Source organism: Neltuma alba, unplaced genomic scaffold (assembly GCF_004799145.2).
Source record: "Neltuma alba isolate B1F8T4 unplaced genomic scaffold, ASM479914v2 tig00001479_pilon, whole genome shotgun sequence".
Taxonomy (NCBI): domain Eukaryota; kingdom Viridiplantae; phylum Streptophyta; class Magnoliopsida; order Fabales; family Fabaceae; genus Neltuma; species Neltuma alba.
The window spans coordinates 75,893-98,115 of record NW_021632477.1 but is presented as its reverse complement, the minus strand read 5'-3'; the positions used below and the strand labels follow the sequence as shown (position 1 = coordinate 98,115).

Sequence of the window (22,223 nt, the reverse complement as noted above, 5' to 3'; positions counted from 1 at the left end):
GACCGTCAGTGTCTTCATTGATTAACTTCCTCACTCGAAAGATGCTTGATTTTGTCCCCAAAAAAATTCCCCAGCCTGAAGGTTCTTTTCTCTCTCTCCTCTCTTCCTGAAATCGTGGTTTGTTTTTTAATTCAAATTCAAATGCATTGGAACTGATGGCAAAAACCGTTGGAAATTTTGTTTTCATTTATGTTTCTACTGACTTTGCTCTTCATTTTTAAATAAGCTAATCTTTCACCTCCATCAGTGTCATTTGAAACTTTGTTCGATGCCTGCTTCATCTAGCATCCCCTTTCCTTCTTAGTTTATCCTGTCTCTGTTGCATTAGAGTAGGAAGCATTTCTAATAGCATGAGTCTGAAGAGGGCATGAAACTAATTCATGCACATCATGTTTCAATCCCTCTCCCAGCCCACCCCTTGCGTTTGAAATCTGAAAAATCTGAAAATTATTTTGAACATTTTACCTCAACAAAAGCTGTGTAAGAGATCAGAGATGGCAGAGGAGTAATTGGATTGGGAGAAAAAGGGTTCCGATGAAGGAGGAGGAGGAGGAAAGGAGAGAGGAGAGAAAATTTGATCAATAATTTGATTAAAATAACATTTTAATGTACTTAGTTTTTTAGAAATTCTTTTTTTTTAAATGACATATTCATATAAATTATAAAAAAAAGGAACTGCCAGCTCAGGTTAAAATGAGATTATTTATTGTATTATAAGTGGACAGAGCATAGATGAGGTGGTGCATTTGGTGCATCCAAGAATTTCTCCAAGAAAAACTTGTATGCTTGTGATTTTTTTATATTTTCTTATCATGAAATGAAACGCAAATAGCTCGGTCTTGTGGTACTAAACACCTTCTTCAAAACCTTTTTAAATGTAAAATCGAGTTTCAACTTTTTATGAGGGGTATAAGAATTTCAGAAGGAAGAAAAGTAACACGCGTTAATAGTAAATATACAAAACAAAATTTAACAAGACACAACAACATAATTAGCATATAGGTGTTACCAAAAAGAATAATTATTAATCTTAGTTAAATAAAGAAGGGTGAAGTACTACGTGGGAGCGGCTCTAGGGCCCTTCCAAATAAACTTGACTACTTTATTTTGATGACAATAAAAAAATCTCTGGGAGTAGCCCCATGTGTGATATATATCTACCGAGAAACTGTTGAAATAAGTCGTGTTGCAAATTATTAGACTTGTTCCTTACACCAAAAATAGCAAAATTAAATTACTTAGATAGACTCACTACATGGTCACACAGTTGTGATTAATCCTTTAAACACTAGTCGTGTGACTATCATGCATGACTATCATGCATCTAATCAGAATAAACACTAATAAAGTTTTTAGATTCAATAGTTTTAATAGACAAATTAATATTCCCCAAACAAACTCTTGCTCCATTCTTAAACTTGACGGACAAGAGAAAATTTTGGGGGGGGGGGGGGATAAACCATCCCTCAAAAGTTCCATAAGCTATCTATGTTCCACGAGCTTTTTGTTGCTGTATCTATAAGTGATGCTAGTTAGAGCAGTAAATTGAGACTCATTCCCATTGGTATTTTCATTTCAACATCTTTTCTTCATTTAATATCTCCATGTTTAATTGATATTAATGCTTTCTTCATTTCTCAAGTTCTGAATGCCTGCATGAATGAAAATAAAAAATAAAAAAAGAAGCCCCACAACCATTTCTATGGAAGAAGAGGGACCCCTTCTTCAAAAACTTGTTATTCAAATAAATTAGACTCCTTGAAACCCAAAATTATTGCAAAATATGATGTTCACATTTGCTCTCTCCTTACAGAAAATAGAAAACCCTTATAAACTATGTAATTTATCTCATAAGTTTATTCAATTATAACCTTTCAAAAGGCAAAAAAATGAATCAACTACAATTTAAATAGCTAAAAACAGTTGTAATGAATAAAATATAAGAAGGAAAATAGCTCAAGACATAAAAAATGTGGAGACTTCATTTATTAACATAACAAACACATAAATCATTGCCATTTTAACATACCACGTGTCTCATAGACAAAATAAATCAAAGGATACAAGAAACAGTAACTAAAACTTTCATACAATGATTATTAAACTAGAGGTCACCTCTAGCATTTTACATAAATGTGACCTTATCTTTTTCAATGAGACCACAACATGACCACAACATCAGTCATCATAGTTTGTGCTTCCGTTAATTCAGTGCACCAACTTAATGCCAACTTAAAAATTGATGATATATGTGGTAATAAATTGCTGATATTTGGGTCCCCTTCATGCAGTAAATTGACATCAAGAATATTGATGATTGAATGTGGTGTTGATTTGCTAACCCAACCTTCCAAATCAAGACCTTCAACAAACATTTTATCAGTTGGCTTCTTCCTTGTAAACATCTCCATTAGCATGACACCATAGCTATACACATCTCTGTTGAAAGAAACCACTCCTTTTTATCCATACTCTATGTGGCAAAAGAGAATATAAGGTTTGCCATTAAACTTTTCTTTTATGTAGCTAATACAAATCTTCATACATAGGAATGGAAAATATATATCAATGGTTGGGTAATATAAAATTTAGCGGATAATATAAAATTTTGCATAGAAAAAAAAAAAAGAAGGGAACAACATAATTGAATTAAAATATTATTATCAAACTATTACATGGTGCCATATAGCCAATTGTAGCCAATGCTTTTGTACAAGTTTCTAACTATCCTTCACCTAACAGTTTAGCTATACTAAAATCACTAAGATGAGCCACCATATCTTTGTCCAACAAAATCTTGCTTGGTTTTATGTCACAATGAACAATCGGAGCAGAAGTGCCATGATGAAGATACTTTGATGTAGCTGCCACATCAACCATTATATTCAACCTTTGTAGGATATCTAAATAGTAGTTATGAGAGTACAACCATCTATCAAGACTGCCATTTGACATGAAATCCATGATTAGAGACTTGAAATCATCATTTAAATAGCTACTAATAACCTTAATGACATTGCAGTGGCGTAAATTACACATGGCAGCACATTCAATATCAAAACTTCTCAATGCTTCTTCCATGTCTATGTTAAATACTTTGACATCGATTATCTTTTCATTTGAAAGAAGTGTGTTGTATACGGATCCAAAACTTCCAGAGCCAAGAAGATTACTCTCATCAAATCCATTTGTTCTTGTAGCAGGTCATAATAGGATATTGTAGTTGGTGCATCCAAATTTGTTACCCTTTTAGTTGCGTAGTTAGCATCATCTTTATTATGCTTTAGAAAGGCAATGCCTATAACAACCAAAATGACAACCATGATAGGTGCGGAGCATTTTATCACTAGAATCACTTTATTTGATATGTGCTTGTTTCCTCTCTACATAGTTGGACTTGTAGTTAGGATTTTCGCAAAGATTTTTATTCATCATAAAAGATTAAGTAATAAAATTTTGAAAATGACAACCATTTAGAATTTCTCCGTCCAATAAATTGTAGGAAAGATTAATAGACTTAGGATAGAGCAGTGACTCTAAGGACTTTGGAATCACACCAGACAAATAATTATGAGAAAGATCTATTTGTAAGACAGATTCACAATACAAATAAATAAAACAATAAAGAAATGTGAATCTTCTCATAAAATAATATAGCGAAAGAATCTTTGTGTACCGCTTGCCATTTGTCTTATCTTGAATGATCTCGGGATCTGAGACAAGCGAATAAAGCTGCAAAAGAGAACAACAGTTAGAAGAAAAGGATTGCTCAGGTCTCTTCTAACTGGAATAGGGCACAGTGATGGCAACTGGATCAGCCGTCACCAGTCAGGGAACCTCAAGGAAGCAGATAGGTCACTCTTAAAACTACCGCTCTCAGAATATTCAGCCGTTAACTCAATTGTTGCGTGTCTCACCATCAGAGAGTTAACAACACATATATGGACTGAAAAGCTTAATCCTATTGGGCTTGGGCTTTGTTTGACTGAAAGGGCCACACTTAGAGTATTTTATTAATTTCCTAATATATATATCTAAATAATAATTATAATAAAATATCTAACATTCTCCCACTTGGCCCTTATACGTATGTCAATTGCCATGCCTCAGTAAGCTAAGGCTATACTGCAAGAATCATGGCGACAAGTCCCCTTAAGTCGGGTATTATCTTCTATGCATCACAAGCAGCATCCTTACTTAATGGGTATACCTTTATGAACAAACTCAATTTTTGTTCGATTCCTACTTTATGTTTATCAACCTCAAAAACACAAATGTATATACAATCATAACCAGAGATGACAAATCATAAATTTCATTGCTCATACTTCAACTAACCAATCGGAGGACGAAGTCCCATGTGAGGCACGTGTGAAACAAAGTCATTTGGTTTCAACCCTTTAGTCAAAGGATCAGCTAGCATTTCCTTTGTACCGATGTATTCAACTGAAATTTGGCCATCCATAACCCTTTCTTTCAAGCATAGGAATTTCAGTTCGACGAACTTACTTCGACTCTTATTCCTCTTGTTGTTGGCTATGGCCACTGCAGCGATATTATCACAGTACATTCTGATCGGCCTAGAGATCGAATCAACAATCTTAAGCCCAGCAATGAAATTCTTTATCCATATTGCTTGTGAACTTGCCTCAAAACACGTAATGTACTCAGCATCACCAGTAGAAGGAGCTGTTAGAGTTTGTTTTGTACTCTTCCATGATATGGCTCCTTCTGTTAGTAGGAAGATATAACCAATCGTAGACTTATTTGTGTCCAAACATCCTCCCAAATCAGAGTCTGAGTAACTAGTCACTTCTAGATTCTCTGTCCTCTTATATGTAAGCATGTAGTGTTTAGTCCCTCATAGGTATCTAAACACTTTCTTTGCAGCTGTCTAATGCGCCTCACCAGGATTACTTTGGTACCTTCCCAGCCTGCCCACAGCAAAAGCTATATCAAGTCTAGTGCAAACCTGTGCATACATTAAACTTCCTACTGCTGAGGCATATAGGATCCTTTCCATTTACTTTTTCTTGAGCTCGGTTTTAGGACATTGATCTAGACTGAATTTGTCTCCTTTCTCTAAAGGAGTCACGTTGGTTGAACAGTTCTTCATCCGGAATCGTTCAAGAACTTTGTTTATATAGGTTTCTTGAGACAGGCCTAAAAGACCTTGAGTCCTATCCCTATAGATCTTAATGCCAATGACATAAGATGCCTCACCCATATCTTTCATATCAAAGTTCTTAAACAGAAACTGTTTCACCTCGTGCAATAGTCCCAGATCGTTGGTTGCAAGTAATATGTCATCGACATAAAAAATAAAAAATATGATATTGCTCCCACTAACCTTGTGGTATATGCATTCATCCATGATGTTCTTATCGAAACCAAATGATGTGATCACCTCATGGAACTTTAAGTACTACTGTCGTGAGGCTTGCTTTAAACCATATATTGATTTCTTTAGCTTGCATACCAAGTTTTCTTTGCCTTTCGTAATGAATCCCTCAGGCTGCTTCATATAGACCTCTTTGTCAAGATCACCATTGAGAAATGCAGTTTTAACATCCATTTGATGCAATTCCATATCAAAATGTGCAACTAATGCCATGATAATGCGGAATGAATCCTTCTTTGATATAGGAGAAAATGTTTCTCCGTAGTCGATTCCTTCCACTTGCGTAAAACCCTTGGCAACCAACCTTGCTTTGTAACGATCAATGTTACCTTGTGAGTCTCTTTTGGTTTTGTAAACCAACTTGCAGCCAATGGCTTTAGACCCACTAGGTAACTTTACAAGCTCCCATACATGGTTGTTTGCCATAGAGTTCATTTCCTCGACCATGGCATCATGCCACAACTTGCAATTCTCATTCTTCATGGCTTGAGTAAAGGTCAAAGGATCATTTTCAATACTAACATCACAGTTAATTTCAGTGAAGTACACAATGTAGTCACCAGGCAATGCTGGCTTTCTCTCTCTAGTTGACCTCCTCAGTTCAACTTCTTGAGTCGGTTGAGGTGGCTCATCAGGAACATCCTCTGTCACATTCTATGGTGGTTCTACTTCTGTGACAGGTTGGTCATTTTGCATATGTTCCTGATGTCTAGCATCATCAACTTGAGTTATGGGATCTACATCATGTTGTATGACATCTCTAACTAAAGAAGAGTCATTGACAATTGATGTTCCCTCACCATTTGTGCTAGTGGTCTCTTCTATGTGATCAATTCCTATCTAATCACTCCCACTAATCATATCATTCTCAAGAAACTTAGCATTCCTAGATTCCACAAATAGTTTTGAAGGAGGCGGACAGTAAAACTTATAACCCTTAGACTTTTCTGCATAGCCTATAAAGTAGTCCAATTTCTTTTCCTGTGGGTTGTACACTCTTACTTCTGCAGGACAGCCCCATACCCTTAAATGATTCAAACTGGGTTTCCAACCTTTCCAGATTTCAAAGGGTGTTTTAGGCACTGCCTTTGTTGGAACCCTGTTTAGAATGTATACAGCTGTCTTGAGTGCTTCTTTCCATAGAGAAATTGGAAGTTTGGAGCTACTTATCATGCTGCTAACCATATCCAGCAAGGTCCTATTTCTTCTTTCAGCTACACCATTCATGTCTGGTGAGCCAGGCATGGTATATTGAGCAACTATACCTTACTCTCGAAGAAATTCTACAAAAAGACCAGGTGCTTGTCCTTCATTGGTGTACCTACCATAGTATTCACCACCTCTATCAGATCTTACAATCTTAATTGGTTTCCCAATTTGTTTTTCTACCTCTGCTTTATATTCCTTAAAGGCATCTAGTGCCTCACTTTTATTATAAAGCAAATAGATATATGTGCAGCGCGAGTAATCATCGATAAAGGTGATAAAATACTTTTGATCGTGTGCGGTTAAATCAGGGCAGCAAATGTCGGTATGTATAATCTCAAGCAATTCAGAACTTCTTTTAGCTCCTTTTTGTGACTTGGTGGTCTGCTTTCCCCTTATGCAGTCCACGCAAGAATCAAATTCTGAATGGTCTAAGGGTGGAAGTATTTCCTCCTTAGTTAACCTTTTGATTCTATCAATGGAGATATATCCCAATCTCCTATGCCACAAGCTAATAGAATTCTCATTGATGACACTTTGTTTAATACCACGCGAAATATTAAAAGATTGAACAGGATCACGAATAATTTTAAATAAATTATCAATCATTGCAATGTCTGCAATCTTAACATGATGTCTGCTCAAAAACATAGAGCCCTTCTCAAGACATAAACCATAATCCAGTGGAATTAATTTTGAAATGGAAATTAAGTTCCTCATGTATGTCGGAATATAAAAAGCCTCAAAAAGGTCTACACAAGTATTATTCAAAAAAAATATGATAAGTGCCAACCAACTCCACATGGTCTGGGTTCCTGTTGCCTGATAGAACCCATTCCTCACTCGGACGTGGTGGCTTGCTTGTTAAGAAGCCCTGCATGGTTGTGGAAATGTGGATCATTGAACCAGTATCAATCCACCAAGTGTCATAATCAACATTAATAGCATGAGATTCTAAGGTAACATGAGAAGTAAACATACCTTTACGTTCAAGCCATGCCTTCCTCTTAGAGCACTCATTCTTCATGTGCCCCTTCTTCTTGCAGAAGAAGCATTTGGCATCCTTCTTATTTGAGGCAATGGCAGGAGGGATTCTTCTCTTTCTTTTCTTCTTGTCATCCTTATTTCCCTTCCTACTGCCACCCCTATTGGAGCTTTCTCCCAGATAAGCTTCCTTAAGTGCACCCTTTCCACTCATCAACAGCCTAGTTTCTTCTTACACGCACATGGACAGCAATTCATCAACTGACCATTTCTCCCTATGTGTGTTGTAAGATACTTTAAAGGCATCAAACTGAAGAGGAAGGGAGTTCAGGATTAACTGCGTCAGGAATTGCTCAGTAGGCTCCATATCGAAGGATTTCAGCTGAGAGGATAAATCTCTCATCTTCATTATATGCTACCTAGTACCGCCTATACCTGTAAGCCTCATGACACATAATTTCAACATAATGGTGCCCCCCATCTGCTTGTCTGTTAGTTTGAACTGTTTGTCCACAACTTCCAGGTATTCTTTAACAGTTTCACATTTAGGGATTGCTTCCCGAATGCTCCTAGCAATCCTTGTTTTGATCAGCAAGAGAGTAAGGTGATTGTTTTTCTCCCAAGATTCATAATACTCTTTAGCCTCTTTGTCAGTCGAGCCATCAGCTGGTTTGGGAGGCCTTTCAGTTTCCAGGACATAGTCCATGTTCAGACAACTGAGATGTAAAGCAATGTCTTCCCTCCAATCAGGGTAGTTAGTACCGTCAAGTATAATTTTGTTACTAGCATCAGCAACAATGTTAGGGACGGTAAATGCAGCTACAATATTAGAGAATCAGTCAAACTTCCAAATAAATAGAGACAATCACAATAACTGTGCCATGTATGCTTAAAACATTAATAAAGCATACAATTATAAATACGTATCACTAAGTTCTCCCTATGGGCAAAGAAATTAGCATAGCATGTATTTATCTCATATTGATGGAACTAGAACGCATTTATATTTCCTAAAACCTGTGGGCTACTTAGAAAAAACAAGGCAATTCTATCCCAGCCTAATTAAATATACATCGATAATTATCTACCTGTGGGCAAAGACCAATTATGAATGCATATTTAATTACAATTGATATTTTATAAGTCCATTATGTGATTTATATCGCATGCAATAGATAAAGGATGGTGTGGCTACTCCTTAAGAAAGCATGCTAATCACAAATATCATACAAGTGCATTCTAGTACGGTATATGCACATCTCAATGGAGAATTTAAGCAATTAATTTAATTAACAAGTAAATAACCAAACTAAATTCTTCCACTATTTTATGCATCCGAACAATTGTTTAAACATAAACCTCAGCATATTTCTACTTAAAATAAACATTGCAAAATTCAAATAATTAAATAATTTGCCTAAATCTATTGTCCAAATATTTAGGCAAATAAACAATACAACAAACAATTTTGCAAATTTACACAAAATGTGAAATAGCTAAGATCAACTTTTATCTTTATTTAAACAATTTAAAACATTGCATATATTAAAGTACATGTGAAATAAGCTGTTAAATAAATAAAACATAATCCAAATAATTATTTATTTAACATAAAAGTATGCTGGAATTAAATTATATCATCCAAAATAAATGGCCCAAAAAAGAAATCCCAGAAACAAAACAACCAATAATAACAGAATCATTCTCCTTTTGTCCCATTATTCCGAAACAGACCCATATATAAATCAAATTAAGCGGTGATTCATTTGGGTTCAAAATATCCCAGATACACTCTTCAAGAATCAAAATGCTCACTGAACCGTTAATTATAATTGACTCCAAAAGGAGACAAATTTATTCGGATCCTCCAATTTAACTGAAGAGGATGATGATTCATAGGAGATCGAAATTAATCTCCTCACATCCCTTTAATCCAAAAATATGTAAAATATAAAACATATAGAACTGAATTTAATTTTCAATAAAATAAATTGCAGTATAAAATAATTATCTTTGATTTTACTAATGGAGCCCGATGTGAGTCACAACGGTAAATTATTGTATTCCATTTTATGCTCAGATCATCCCAGATAAAGAAAATAAGTAGGCAAAGAATAATCAAACCTGGCTCTGATGCCACGTGTAAGACAGATTCACAATACAAATAAATAAAATAATAAAGAAATGTGAATCTTCTCATAAAATAATACAGCGAAAGAATCTTTGTGTACCTCTTGCCATTTGTCTTATCTTGAATGATCTCGGGATTTGAGACAAGCGAATAAAGCTGCCAAAGAGAACAATAGTTAGAAGAAAAGGATTGCTCAGGTCTCTTCTAACTGGAATAAGGCATAGTGATGGCAACTGGATCAGCCGTCACCAGTCAGGGAACCTCAAGGAAGCAGATAGGTCACTCTTAAAACTACCGCTCTCAAAATATTCAGCTGTCAACTCAATTGTTGCGTGTCTCACCATCAGAGAGTTAACAACACATATATGGACTGAAAAGCTTAACCCTACTGGGCTTGGGCCTTGTTTGACTGAAAAGGCCACACTCAGAGTATTTTATTAATTTCCTAATATATATATCTAAATAATAATTATAATAAAATATCTAACACTATTAACCCAATACTTATCATGCTGCTTAGCGATTTAGGTATAGGCCTTTGTAATTTGTTGTGAGCCAAAGATAGGCTTTGCATAGTTATCAACCCACCCGTATTTATTTTAAAAACTAGTCATATCATTAACTTTTTTTTATTAGATTCAGTATCATAATTTAAGATTAAATTCTATGGAACCATGTTGGAAAATTTTAACCGTACAAAATAATTTTTTTGAATTCTCATATATTTTGATCTAATATAACACGGGGAGTCTCGGAGTCCTTTACTACAATTTCTCTGGGTGTTTAAATATAAAAACAATCAAGAATGGTAAGAAAAATATATAAAAAGAAATTGAAGATTCATGAGTTAGGGTAAACATAATGAATTCCTTAAAATTATATGAAAAGGATCATTCTTAAGTTCGAGCAAAACATGAATGAAATTATATTATCTAATTTTTCCTTTATATAAAATATGAAATAATCAATATAAAAATTACGAAAATACTTCTGTCAACTTCATTATATATCCATTATGTCAATCACATATGGCCAAATGTTATATTTTTCTAGGTGAGTATATAATTAAATGATAATATTTCAAAAATAGGAGGATTGGAGAACCCGACACAATAGATATAAAGAACTTGATATAAGTATTGTCCTAAAAATTATTAAGCTAGTAAAGTATGAAGTCATTTTTTTAGAAGATTTTAAAATTATTAGCTAATTCTTTTCGGAAAAAATTTAATTTGATAAAAATGATTGAAGAAACAGCTTCATTCACCACTTATGTGTTAAAATTTTATATGGGTAATAATTGAAAATTTTTTAGTCTAAAAGCATGCCATAAAAAGGAATAAAAGCAAAGGTGCGCAATGGGGCTCAATTTAAAAAATTGATCTCAATTTTCAATTAAAAATGAAAGCAATGGTTTAAGACCCTTACCTTTCAAGTTTTAGCCCCATTTCTCTATTTGCGTGCGTGTGCTAACTAATTTTCAGGTACGTACCTACTTTGTGTTTTCTTTTCTTTTTAATATTTTTGTCTAAAATGAAAGTTTGTTTTTCATCATTTCGTTCATATTGTTCATAATTAAAAAAAGTTTTAATGATCTCAATTTTTTTTTTAAAAAAAGAGAAATGGGGCTAAAAGCAATGGTTTAAGACCCGGACAGTGGAGGGGAGAAGAAAAAATGTTGTAATGAGCTTAATTAAAAAAAAAAACAGAGAGAGATGGGGTTAAAAGTAATGATTTAAGACCTGGACAGACAGTTCAACCAGTCCAATCGTTGACCGGAGGGTTTGTTGAGCCGTTTCAATGGATTCAACTGTTCAGAGCATTCAGTCGTTTTGGACAATTTTGAGTTGGCCTTTTAGCCAGTGGCCACCATCAACCCGCGAATCGAAGCGGTTTTTCAATAACCGGACGGTTCAAACTCTGGGGAAAAATAAAGCTTACATAAGAAGAAATGGAGAATAAAATATGTAGATTTAAAATACTTATAGAAATGACATTAAGTTTTGAAATCTCAAAAATGCACCGTAAAAAACTCAGCAGCAAAGAGAACCAAAAGAGTGCACAAATGAAGACGAAGAACAAAAGGAAAAGGAAAGAGAAAAGTACGCAAAATGAAGGGATGAAAGCCTAAAACGAAAGGGAATGATGGCAGATATTTTGAGAAGAGACCATCTATTGGCCAATGAACAAAAATGTGCATTGTCTTAATACCTATGAGATAAAAGAACCGAAGATCACTTCATTTCTTCTTTTCTGTGTGACGTGCTCCTCGTCTAACGTGAATGTGTTTTTTTTTTCTCTTTTATTAATAATTGAGTAAGAATTTGAAAAAAAAGATGAAATTATTCTAATTTTGTTGGAAAAAATTAATTTGAAATTCATAAAGGTCAAAGGTTAAAGTATATTTTTAATTGAGGTTTTAATTTAGTTCATCAACTTTAATAAGTATACTTTTAGCTTTTTACTCCTAAAATTGTTAATTAAAAAATGATAATATTGAGATCTTGAGTGTTAATAAAATATTCTTAAATGTTAACATATTAAGATTAAATTTAACTATGATTGTTACAAAAATTATCATTTAAGACTACTAATTTTAGATAAAAGGACTAAAAATATATTTTTTAAAATTAAGCAACCGCAATAAAATCTTGTATAAAGATAAATAACAAGACATATGCTTTAGCTATTGATAAAACTAATTTTCATAATTTTCCTGTTTATATTTCACTGCAAATAAACAGCTGATTAGCGACAGAATTAGCGACAAAAACAAATTCTGTCGCAAATTAGCGACGGAATTTGTTCTGTCACAAATTAGCTACGGAATTTGTGACGGAAATTTCGTCGCTAATTTTTTTGACAGATTAGCGACAGAATTTCTGTCCGTCGCTAAATTTCGTCGTTAATCCGTATTTAGCGACGGAATTAGCGACGGAATCTTTTTCTGTCAAATAATTCCGTCGCTAATTCCATCGCTAATCCATCAAAAAAATTAGCGACAGAAATTCCGTCAGAAATTAGTGACGGAATTTGTTTCCATCGCAAATTCCGTCGCAAATTTTAAGAAAATAAATTACATAGGATATATATACAAGTAGGAAAATACTGTTTATCATAATCTATTTAAATCATTTAATTTTTTATATAGAATAATTTATTAGATTTTATTATAGTAGTTATTTTTTGAATAACAAGATTTTTTGACTAATTGTAAATGATTTTCTTCAAATATATAAACCACATATACATAATATAATATAATGTAATATAATATATATACTTAAATTGTATATCTCATCAATGTTAATTAAAAAATAAATTTAAAAATTATTTATGATGTAAAATTCACAATTAGTGTCGTTAGAAATTAAAATTATATTAAAAATATTTTTTAAAAAATAAAACATTATAAAAATAGTAAAAAAATATTTAAAAAATAATTTTTCATTAAAATAGTTACGATTAAAATTATCATATAGTATATTTTTAGTTTTTAATAATATATATGCATATATAATTGTTTGTGTAAAATAATATAATATATATATATAATTTTACATAATAAGTCAACAGGTTCATTGCAGTTCAACTGCTAAAGCCGCACGTGTGCACGAAGGAGGTCCTGGGTTCAAGCCATGGAGAAGTCACTTTGAGAAGGGAATTATGTGGTGGTGACACGTGGCGCACACATGGCAGGCGGGGGTGAGGTGGCAGTGACACGTGGATGTGGTCCCAGTGATAACGTGGCAATTGGTAAAGGTGCCACGTGGCATTTTATTTTATTTTTAAAAAAATCAATTTAGCGACGGAAAAATTCCGTCGGGAATTAGCGACGGAAAATCCGTCGCTAATTCCGTCGCTAATCAATTAGCGACAAAGGAATTAGCAACGGAACAAATTCCATCGCTAATCCGTCGCTAAATTCTGTCGCTAAAACCATGTTTTTTTGTAGTGTTTGTAGTTTTTATATACAACTTTTTTTTAATCAAAACCCATTCACGTACTGTATACTTTATACAAAATTAAAACTCAACCTCATTTTTAAAATTTTTTCAAGAAGATGCTATATTATTTTTATTATTATGTGAGCTGCTTAATTCATTATAAAACTGAATTATTGAAGTTTATTCTTAAGTTATTTAACTTTTTCTTTTATTTTTTACATATATATTATATATGTATATAACACTAATTTTATTTAATTATTATGTCATCGGTCCAACCAAACAGTTCAATTGATCTGACTATTTGAATTGTGACCCGCTGACCTCTCCAGCTCGATCTCTAGTCTGGCTTTTAAAACATTGGCAAGCCTTTAACTAATTTTGCTTACTCTTTTTATCTTACATCTTCTCTCTGTCAAATTTTTATAACCCCATTTTTCCAATTTTTCAATCAAGCTCATTAAAAATTTTCCTTGTCTCCGATTCCCTCATACCAAACAAAGGGTCAATGAGCCAAAAAAAAAAACCAAAAATAAAAAAGAACCAACCCGGGAACCAGTGTATGATTGGATTATTAAAATTGTACATTGTTGTTCGGTTTCTGTTCAGGCATTCAAAATTGTGCATGTGTGTATATATAATTGACCTTTCAAAACATTTCATTTAATACTACCTCTATTCTTTAATATTAGGACTAGATAACTAATTTGATGATATTAAAAAAATTAATTAAATAAGTTATTTATAACAAATATACATTGGGATTACCCCTCAATGAGAATCCTTTACAATCAACATGGATATTTGGAGAAAAAATTTATAAATTCGAAAAACAAAATGAATTTTTTTTTGGCCAATAAAAACAAAATGAATTGAAGTCTTGTATTTTTGACCAAATTCAACTCTTAACTAGTTCTTATATTAAACATTGAAGGTAGTAATCAAGACAGAAGGCAGGGAAAATAGTAATCACAACATGTTTTCTTAAGTATTATATAAAATACTACCTCCAGTCTTAAATATAAGAGCTAGTTAGGAGTTGAATTTAATTTTAAATATAAAACCTTAATATACTTTGTTTTCCAAACATATAATATTTTGTGCAAAATATCTCTATTGATTGTAAAATATTTCCACCCAAGGGTAGTTCCAATGTATATGATTAAATAAGAGTAATTCAGACAAGTCAACACACATTTGTTATAAGTAACCAACTTAAGTAATTTTCTTAATATCTCCAAATTACAAAAATTGTAGAGACTTCATATATTAATATAACAAACATATAAATAATCAACATTTTAACATACTACACAATTCATAGACAAGATAAACCAAAGGTTAAAAGAAACAGTAACTAAACTTCTCCATAATGATTATTTAACTAGTGATGCCTCTCTAACATTTTATGTAAATATGACCTTATCTTTTTCAATGAGACCACAACATCAGTCATCATAATTCGTGCTTCAGGTAGTTCAACACAACAACTTAATGCTAACTCAAAAATTGATGATATATGCTGTAATATACTGCTAATATTTGGATTCCCTTTGCACAGCAAGTTGATATCTAAAATATCAATGATTGAATGTGGTATTGACTTGCTAACCCAATCTTTCAAACAAAGATCTTCAATAAACATTTCGTCAGTTGGCTTCTTCCTTGTAAACATCTCCATGAGCATGATACCATAGCTATACACATCTCCTTTGAAAGAAACCACTCCTTTTGATCCATACTCTATATGTCAAAAGATAATATAAGGTTTGCTGTTAAACTTTTCTTTTATATAGCTAATAAAATCTTTGCATATAGGAATGCAAAATGTCTTGACAATCAATGATTGAATAATATATAATTTTGCATAGAATAATAGAAAAAACTAATTGAACTAAAATATTATTATTAAACTATTACCTGGTGCCATATAGCCAACTGTAGCCAATGTTTTTGTATAAGTTTCCAATTGTCCTTCACCTAATAGTTTAGCTATACCAAAATCACTAAGATGAGCCACCATATCTTCATCCAACAAAACATTGCTTGGTTTTATGTCACAATGAACAATGGGAGTAGGAGTACCATGATGAAGATACTCTAATGCAGCTGCCACATCAACCATTATATTCAACCTTTGCAAGATATCTAGACAATAGTTATGAGAGTACAACCATCTATCAAGACTTCCATTTGACATGAATTCCATGATTAAAGACTTGAAATCATCATTTGAGCAACTACTAATGATCTTAATGAGATTGCGATGGCGTAAATTGCACATGGCAACACATTCAATATCAAAACTTCTCAATGCTTCTTCCATGTCTATGTTAAATACTTTGACAGCAACTATCTTTTCATTTGGAAGAATTACTTTGTATACTGATCCAAAACTTCCAGAGCCAAGAAGATTCCCCTCATCAAATCTATTCGTTCCCTGTAGAAGCTCATAATAGGATATCCTAGTTGGTGCATCAAAATTTGTTAAGTCCTTTTTGGTTGTATATTTAGCATCATCTTTGTTATGCTTTAGAAAGACAATGCATGTAATAACCAAAATGACAACCATTATAGGCACTAAGCATTTTATCACCAGCATCACTTTATTTGTTCTTTGCTTGTTTCCTCTCCTACATGGTTGGACTTGTAGCTGGGATTTTCCGCAAAGGTCTTTATTCATTATGAAAGATTGAGCAGTAAAATTTTGAAAAGGACCACCATTTGGAATTTCTCCTTCCAATAAATTATAAGAAAGATTAATAGATTTAAGATAGTGCAGTGACTCTAAGGACTTTGGAATCACACCAGACAAATAATTATGAGAAAAATCTATTGACTCAATACTTATCATGCCACTTAGCGATTCAGGCATAGGCCCTTGTAATTTGTTGTGAGCTAAAGATAGGTTTTGCAAAGCCTGCAACCTGCCCATAGTTGTAGGGATGCTTCCTGAAATTTGGTTTCTTGACAAATTTAATAGTGTAATTGCTCTCAATTTTGATACCTCTGGTGAAATTATTCCACTCAATGCACTGGAGGATATGTCTAAAACCAATATATCTTTGAGACTCCAAAGAGAAGAGGGTATATGGGAAAAAAATTTGTTAGAGCTAAAATTCAACTTTTGCAAAGAAGTATTCCCAAGACATTCCGGAATTGCTCCTGAAAACATGTTGTTGGCAAGATTCAACTCACTTAGACTTTTGAGTTGGCAAAGCTCATTTATAATGGATCCTTGTAATTTGTTGCTGCTGAGACTTAAACGTTGAAGGCTATGTAATTTGTCAAATGTATATGTAATCAAACCTGCCAATTCATTCCCATCCAAAGCTAAGTCAATCAAGCTTGTTAAATTTCCAACTACATTTGGGATAGCTTTGGTAAGTTTATTTGATGACAAGTCTAAAGCAATGAGCTTAGAAGCATTTGATATGCTATTTGGAATTTGTCCAGTTAGTTCATTCCCATACAACCATAATTTCTTCAAATTGGGAAGGCCATTTCCTAAATATGATGGGAGAAGGCCAGAGAGGGAGTTGCCACCAAGGTTTAAAAATGTTAATGTTGAAATGTTGAATATGTTGGAAGGAATAGGTCCTTTGAAATGATTGTTGGACAAGTCTAACATATCAAGTTTATCAAGACTGCCTATCCCTTTGGGTACAAAACCTGGACAAAAAAATTGATGGATGAATAACATTCTCATAAGAGAAGATACTAGGGAAAAAAGGAGATAAAATAGTTAATATGCTTTATATATAATATGCATGGAATAAAAGAATACATCATTTTATATATATTACGTGAACATATTCTAATAAGATCCGCAATGGTGTACGAAATACTACTGTTTTCTGCAAACTTAATTTGATGTATTTAATACTACAACAAGACCATGCCCTGATTTAGGTAATTTATTAGAAATTATTTTAATGATTTGAAAATTAAATATCGAGGTTGGGTGAGTTCTTTTCATACAGGCGTGATGAATGATTTTTGTTCGAAAATGATATAACATCTCCGCTAACAAATATATACTACGCTATCTATGATGGCAAAAAAGAAATTTACTATATGCTACGCTATCCATGTCTCAAATTTGTGTATAAAAAAAATCTGTCTCAAATTTTAATGTTACAAAAAGACAAACATTTAGTATAAATAATAATATGTCCCCCGCTAATTGATTAAAGTAGTTAAAAAAAAACTAAGTCTCGGAATATTAAATTTTTATGCTGATCGTTATTTGTTTTCATATTAGCACATTCAATTGAACGTGATAAACAAACTTTCAAAATAAATAAATAAGTAATAGATATAATAGGATACTTGTCAATGAGTTTCCACCAAAATATATTTGTGTCAAATATATACATGAACTCATTAATTTTTCAATTTTAATTTATAAAATCAAAATCTATAAAACATGTGGGCACATCAAATGCGATATGGGGCTTTTTCATTGATCAATGTGCAACCGGGGGGGAAAAAAATAGCTTCACGTCTTACTAATTCCAAACACTGAAATATTAGAAAGGGAAAAAGCGAATTTCTTATAACCATCAAATTGAATCATCAAGAAAAACTTTTTCTCTCTCCTGAGTGGAAGTTGTTACGACAGCTATCAGCGCGTTCGTAATTTCTTGTTCCTTCGTCGATTATGGTGGTAAAGGAGGTTTTTCGGAGTGTCATCCATCACCCAATGGAGGTGAAAAGAGTGACTTCTCGATCGTTCTCTGCGAGAGAAAAGTGTGGTGAAGAACAGGTGATCGGAGGAATGAGGTTGATTGAGGTTAGAGGAAGTTCAAGAGAAAGAAAGTTAGAAGAGAAGAAGATGATCCTTGAGGTTGATTTGGTGTGGAGGAAGAAAGAAGATAGAAGGTTTGGGGATGATGCTTTGATTGGAAGCATGATTACAAAGAAGAATCTGAATGTTGCTACGGTAATTCAGATGATCAGAAAGGGGTGGAATCTCAAAAAGAAAGAGGATCTGGAAATTGTAGAGATGGATCAGAAATCTTTTATCTTTGAATTTATATATAGAGAAGATTATAGAAGAATTTTGCCAGGGAAGCCATGGTCAACTAATGGATGGCTCCTGAATATTTAAAAGTGGGAGGAAGACATGGTAGGTAGTGAGGTAAACTTTGACCTGTGCCCTTTTTGGATCCAATTTCAGGGCCTACCATTGGTGGCGATGGATGTTGAAAATGCCATTAGACTTGTCTCAGAGATTGGAGATGTGGGTCCTGTGGAGGATCCTAAGTGTGATGGTTTGTTAATTGGAGTTTTCTTCATGCTTGAGTGCTTTTTGATTTTAAGAAACCTCTAGTTACTGGACTTTGTGCTCCACGACCTGATAAGGATCCTATATCGATCAAGTTGAGATATGAAAGATTGCAGAATTTGTGCTTTGCTTGTGGACTGGGGCATGATATCAAAAGCTATACGTACAAGGACAACAAAGAGCCTGGCTCTGTAGAGTATGAAAATTAGTTAGGAGTATAGGCTAATAGAAGGATGGATGAGTTAGTGGTTATCTGTAAGGATAGTTGGGAAGAAGTGGAGGGTGTGAAGTTAAGAAAGACAAATAATAAAGGCAAACAGATTGAATTACCTTGGAAGGAAGATGAGGTAAATAAAGAAAAGAATGCAGGTGATAAGAGGACTGAGCAAGTGGATTTGAGCAGTAATATGGTTGGTAAGAAGAATGAGAAGGAAGAGGTTATTGTAAGGACTAGTGGATGTAAGAAGGCTAACTCAACTTCAATTAAAAATGAGTGAAGGAAGTTACAATTTGTAGGTCTAAAGAGAAGGAAGAAAAAGCTTTGTCTCTGCCTAAGAAAAGCAGCATTATATTTGAGGCAATAGTACTATATGGGAGTGTTTCTCCTATGTCAGATATGGTAACAGGTTTGGGGAAGATTGGGTTGAAAAGGCTATTAATGGAGTAAGAGGAGAGGATAGATGTTAAAAGAAGGAAATTAGTTTTCTCTGAGCCTACAGAGATTGTTGATGCATCTCAAAAATTAACTCAAAAAAGGGTTACAAGAAGGGTAGAATTCCTAAGAAGCAAATGGGAAAGTAGGGTGTGGTGCTGTAACCCAGAATCTTGGAAGAAAAGCGTTAGAAGGAATCCAGAACATTAGTCAAGCTGTTTCTCTTGGTGAACAGACTGATTGTGGTACTGTAATTGATGCTAAGGTTGCTCGTGGCTAGCCTAAAACAGCCACCCCAGGACCGTAAGTGTTATCTCATGGAACTGTCAAAGGTTGGGGGCTCCCTTAATAGTTAAAAATTTGAAGAATGTTAGTAGAATTCATGGATAGTTTTCTCGATGGAGACAAACCAAAAAAAGTCTGTAGTGGAAAGGTTGAGGATAGGCTGTGGTTTGGAGGAAGGCTTTATATATATGGTGGATCCTGAAGGTAAAAGTGGAGGCTTGTGTGGGTGGTGCTGTATAGAAGTGAAGATTATTGTCTTGTATAGTGTAATGAACGTAAGAATGTTACACATAGTTATGTTGATTCTGTTAAGTTTGATCTTCCTGAATTCATTTCTTTTGTTTATGGGCCTCTTAAAGAAAGAGAAAGGAGGAGATGCTGGGACAAGATGAGACAAATTGCTAGAGCCATGGCGGGCTCATGGATGTGCTTAGGAGATTTCAATGACCTAATCTCTCAAGAGGAAAAGAAAGGCGGTAATGCAAGGTCAGTAAGGAAGATTCTTAATTTTTAACAATTTATTACTGATTGTGAATTAATTGATTTGAATTTTAAAGGCATGATTTATACCTGGTGCAATAAGAGAATGCTAGATGATAATGTGAAAGAAAGAATTGATAGGGTGTTAGGAAATGTGGATATGAGAGAGAAATTTTCTAAGTCGCAGGTTTTTCATTTAGAGCCTGTGGGTTCTGATCACACACCCTTGTTAATTAATTTGAATTAAACAGAGTTAAAACTCCTAAAAGTTTTACAATTGAGCAAATATGGATTGAAAATCCTGATTTTGTTGACAAAGTGAGATCTGGATGGAGTTTGGAGAAAGATTCAAGATGGGATGAAATACAGGAGGTTATAAGGAGGTTAAATAATTGTAGGAGGTTTCTTATTAAGTGGAGTAAGGAAACTTTTCCAAATGATAAAAAAATGGCTGATACCCTCTTGAGTCAGCTGGCTCTGATGAAGTAATGAGGATAATAGGGGAAGTGGAAGCTGAGTTAGAGAAAGTTCGGCATAATGAAGAAACCTATTAGTGGTGGAGATCTCGCATAACTTGGCTTCAAGTTGGGGATAGAAATTGCACACCTCTACAATCCAGAGAAGGTAAAGGAATGCAGTCTTGAAGTTAAAAAGAGAGGATGGGACTTAGATGGAAAATGAGAATGAGATTGTTAATTGCTTTGTTAATTTTTACAAAGATCTCTTTAATACGTCTGGAAAAAGAAGTTTTCTGGAAGAAGAAGTTTTGGGGGGGTTTTGCAGTATGTGGAAACTTGTGTCACAAATGATATGAATAATCGGTTGCTAAGTCCAGTTTATAGGAAGGAAGTGTATGATGTTGTTTTCCAATTGCGAGGGAATAAGGCACCAGTCTTAATGGTTTAACGAAAAATTTTATCAATCCTCTTGGCATGTGGTGGAAGAAGAGTTATGAAAGATGGTGGATAGTTACTTTGAAGGAAGATGTGATATAGATTATCTAAATGTAACAAATATCGCATTGATTCCAAAGGTGGATAAACCAAAAGATGTGAGTCATTTAGGCCCATTGGCCTTTGTAACTTTGTTTACAAGGTAATCTCAAAATTTTTAGCTAGTAGTTTGAAATCTTGTTTGAATGTTTGTGTCTCTAATACTCAAAGAGCTTTTGTTGCTGGTAGACAGACACATGATAACATAATTAATTGCCCAGGAGATTTTTCACTATCTGAGGAGAAGAAAGGAGGGAATCAGAAGTAAGTTTGCTCTTAAAATGGATATGAGTAAGGCTTATGATAAGATGGAATGGGATTTCGTGAGGGCAGTGCTGAGCAAGTTTGGTTTTCATTCAAGATCGGTTAATTTGATCAGGAGATGTATTTCCACTGTTAAATTGAATACTTGCTTATTTGGCAGGAAGTTGGGAGAAGTTATTCCAGAAAGGGGGTTGAGACAAGGTTATCCTCTTTCACCTTGTATATTCAATTTAGTATTGGAAGTGCTATCAAGAATGATTAACAGAAATGTGGAGGATGGTGTACTGAGAGGACTTAAAGTCACTAGAGATTGTCCCATGCTTTCTCATAGTCTGTTTGCTGATGTTATTCTCTCCTTTATGAATGCCAAGGAAGCCAACTGTTAAAGTTTTAGCTTCTTTGTTAAAGAGTTATTGTGATGCCTCGGGTCCATTGGCAAATTTATCAAAATCTGGCATTATCTTTTCTAAAAGTACTGCAGCTGATTTGAAAGAGAAAGTATGCTATATTTTGGGTATTGAGACATAGAAGAGCCTGGAAAGTATCTTGGTATCCCAAATATTTGGGGTAAAACTAAGCAACAAGATTTAG

The 22,223-nt window shown here is 33.8% G+C and overlaps 1 protein-coding gene across 1 annotated transcript; it reads right to left on the bottom strand.

Moving 5' to 3' along the window:
* Window positions 1–15,053: 15,053 nt before the first annotated feature.
* Window positions 15,054–17,300, bottom strand: LOC114757395 (probable LRR receptor-like serine/threonine-protein kinase At3g47570). Its single transcript, XM_028946439.1, has 2 exons — window positions 15,590–17,300; window positions 15,054–15,412 (listed from the first exon to the last, which is right to left on the bottom strand). Exons 1-2 carry the CDS (start codon window positions 17,298–17,300, stop codon window positions 15,054–15,056), a joined length of 2,070 nt encoding a protein of 689 aa, XP_028802272.1.
* Between the last annotated feature and the right edge of the window lie 4,923 nt (window positions 17,301–22,223).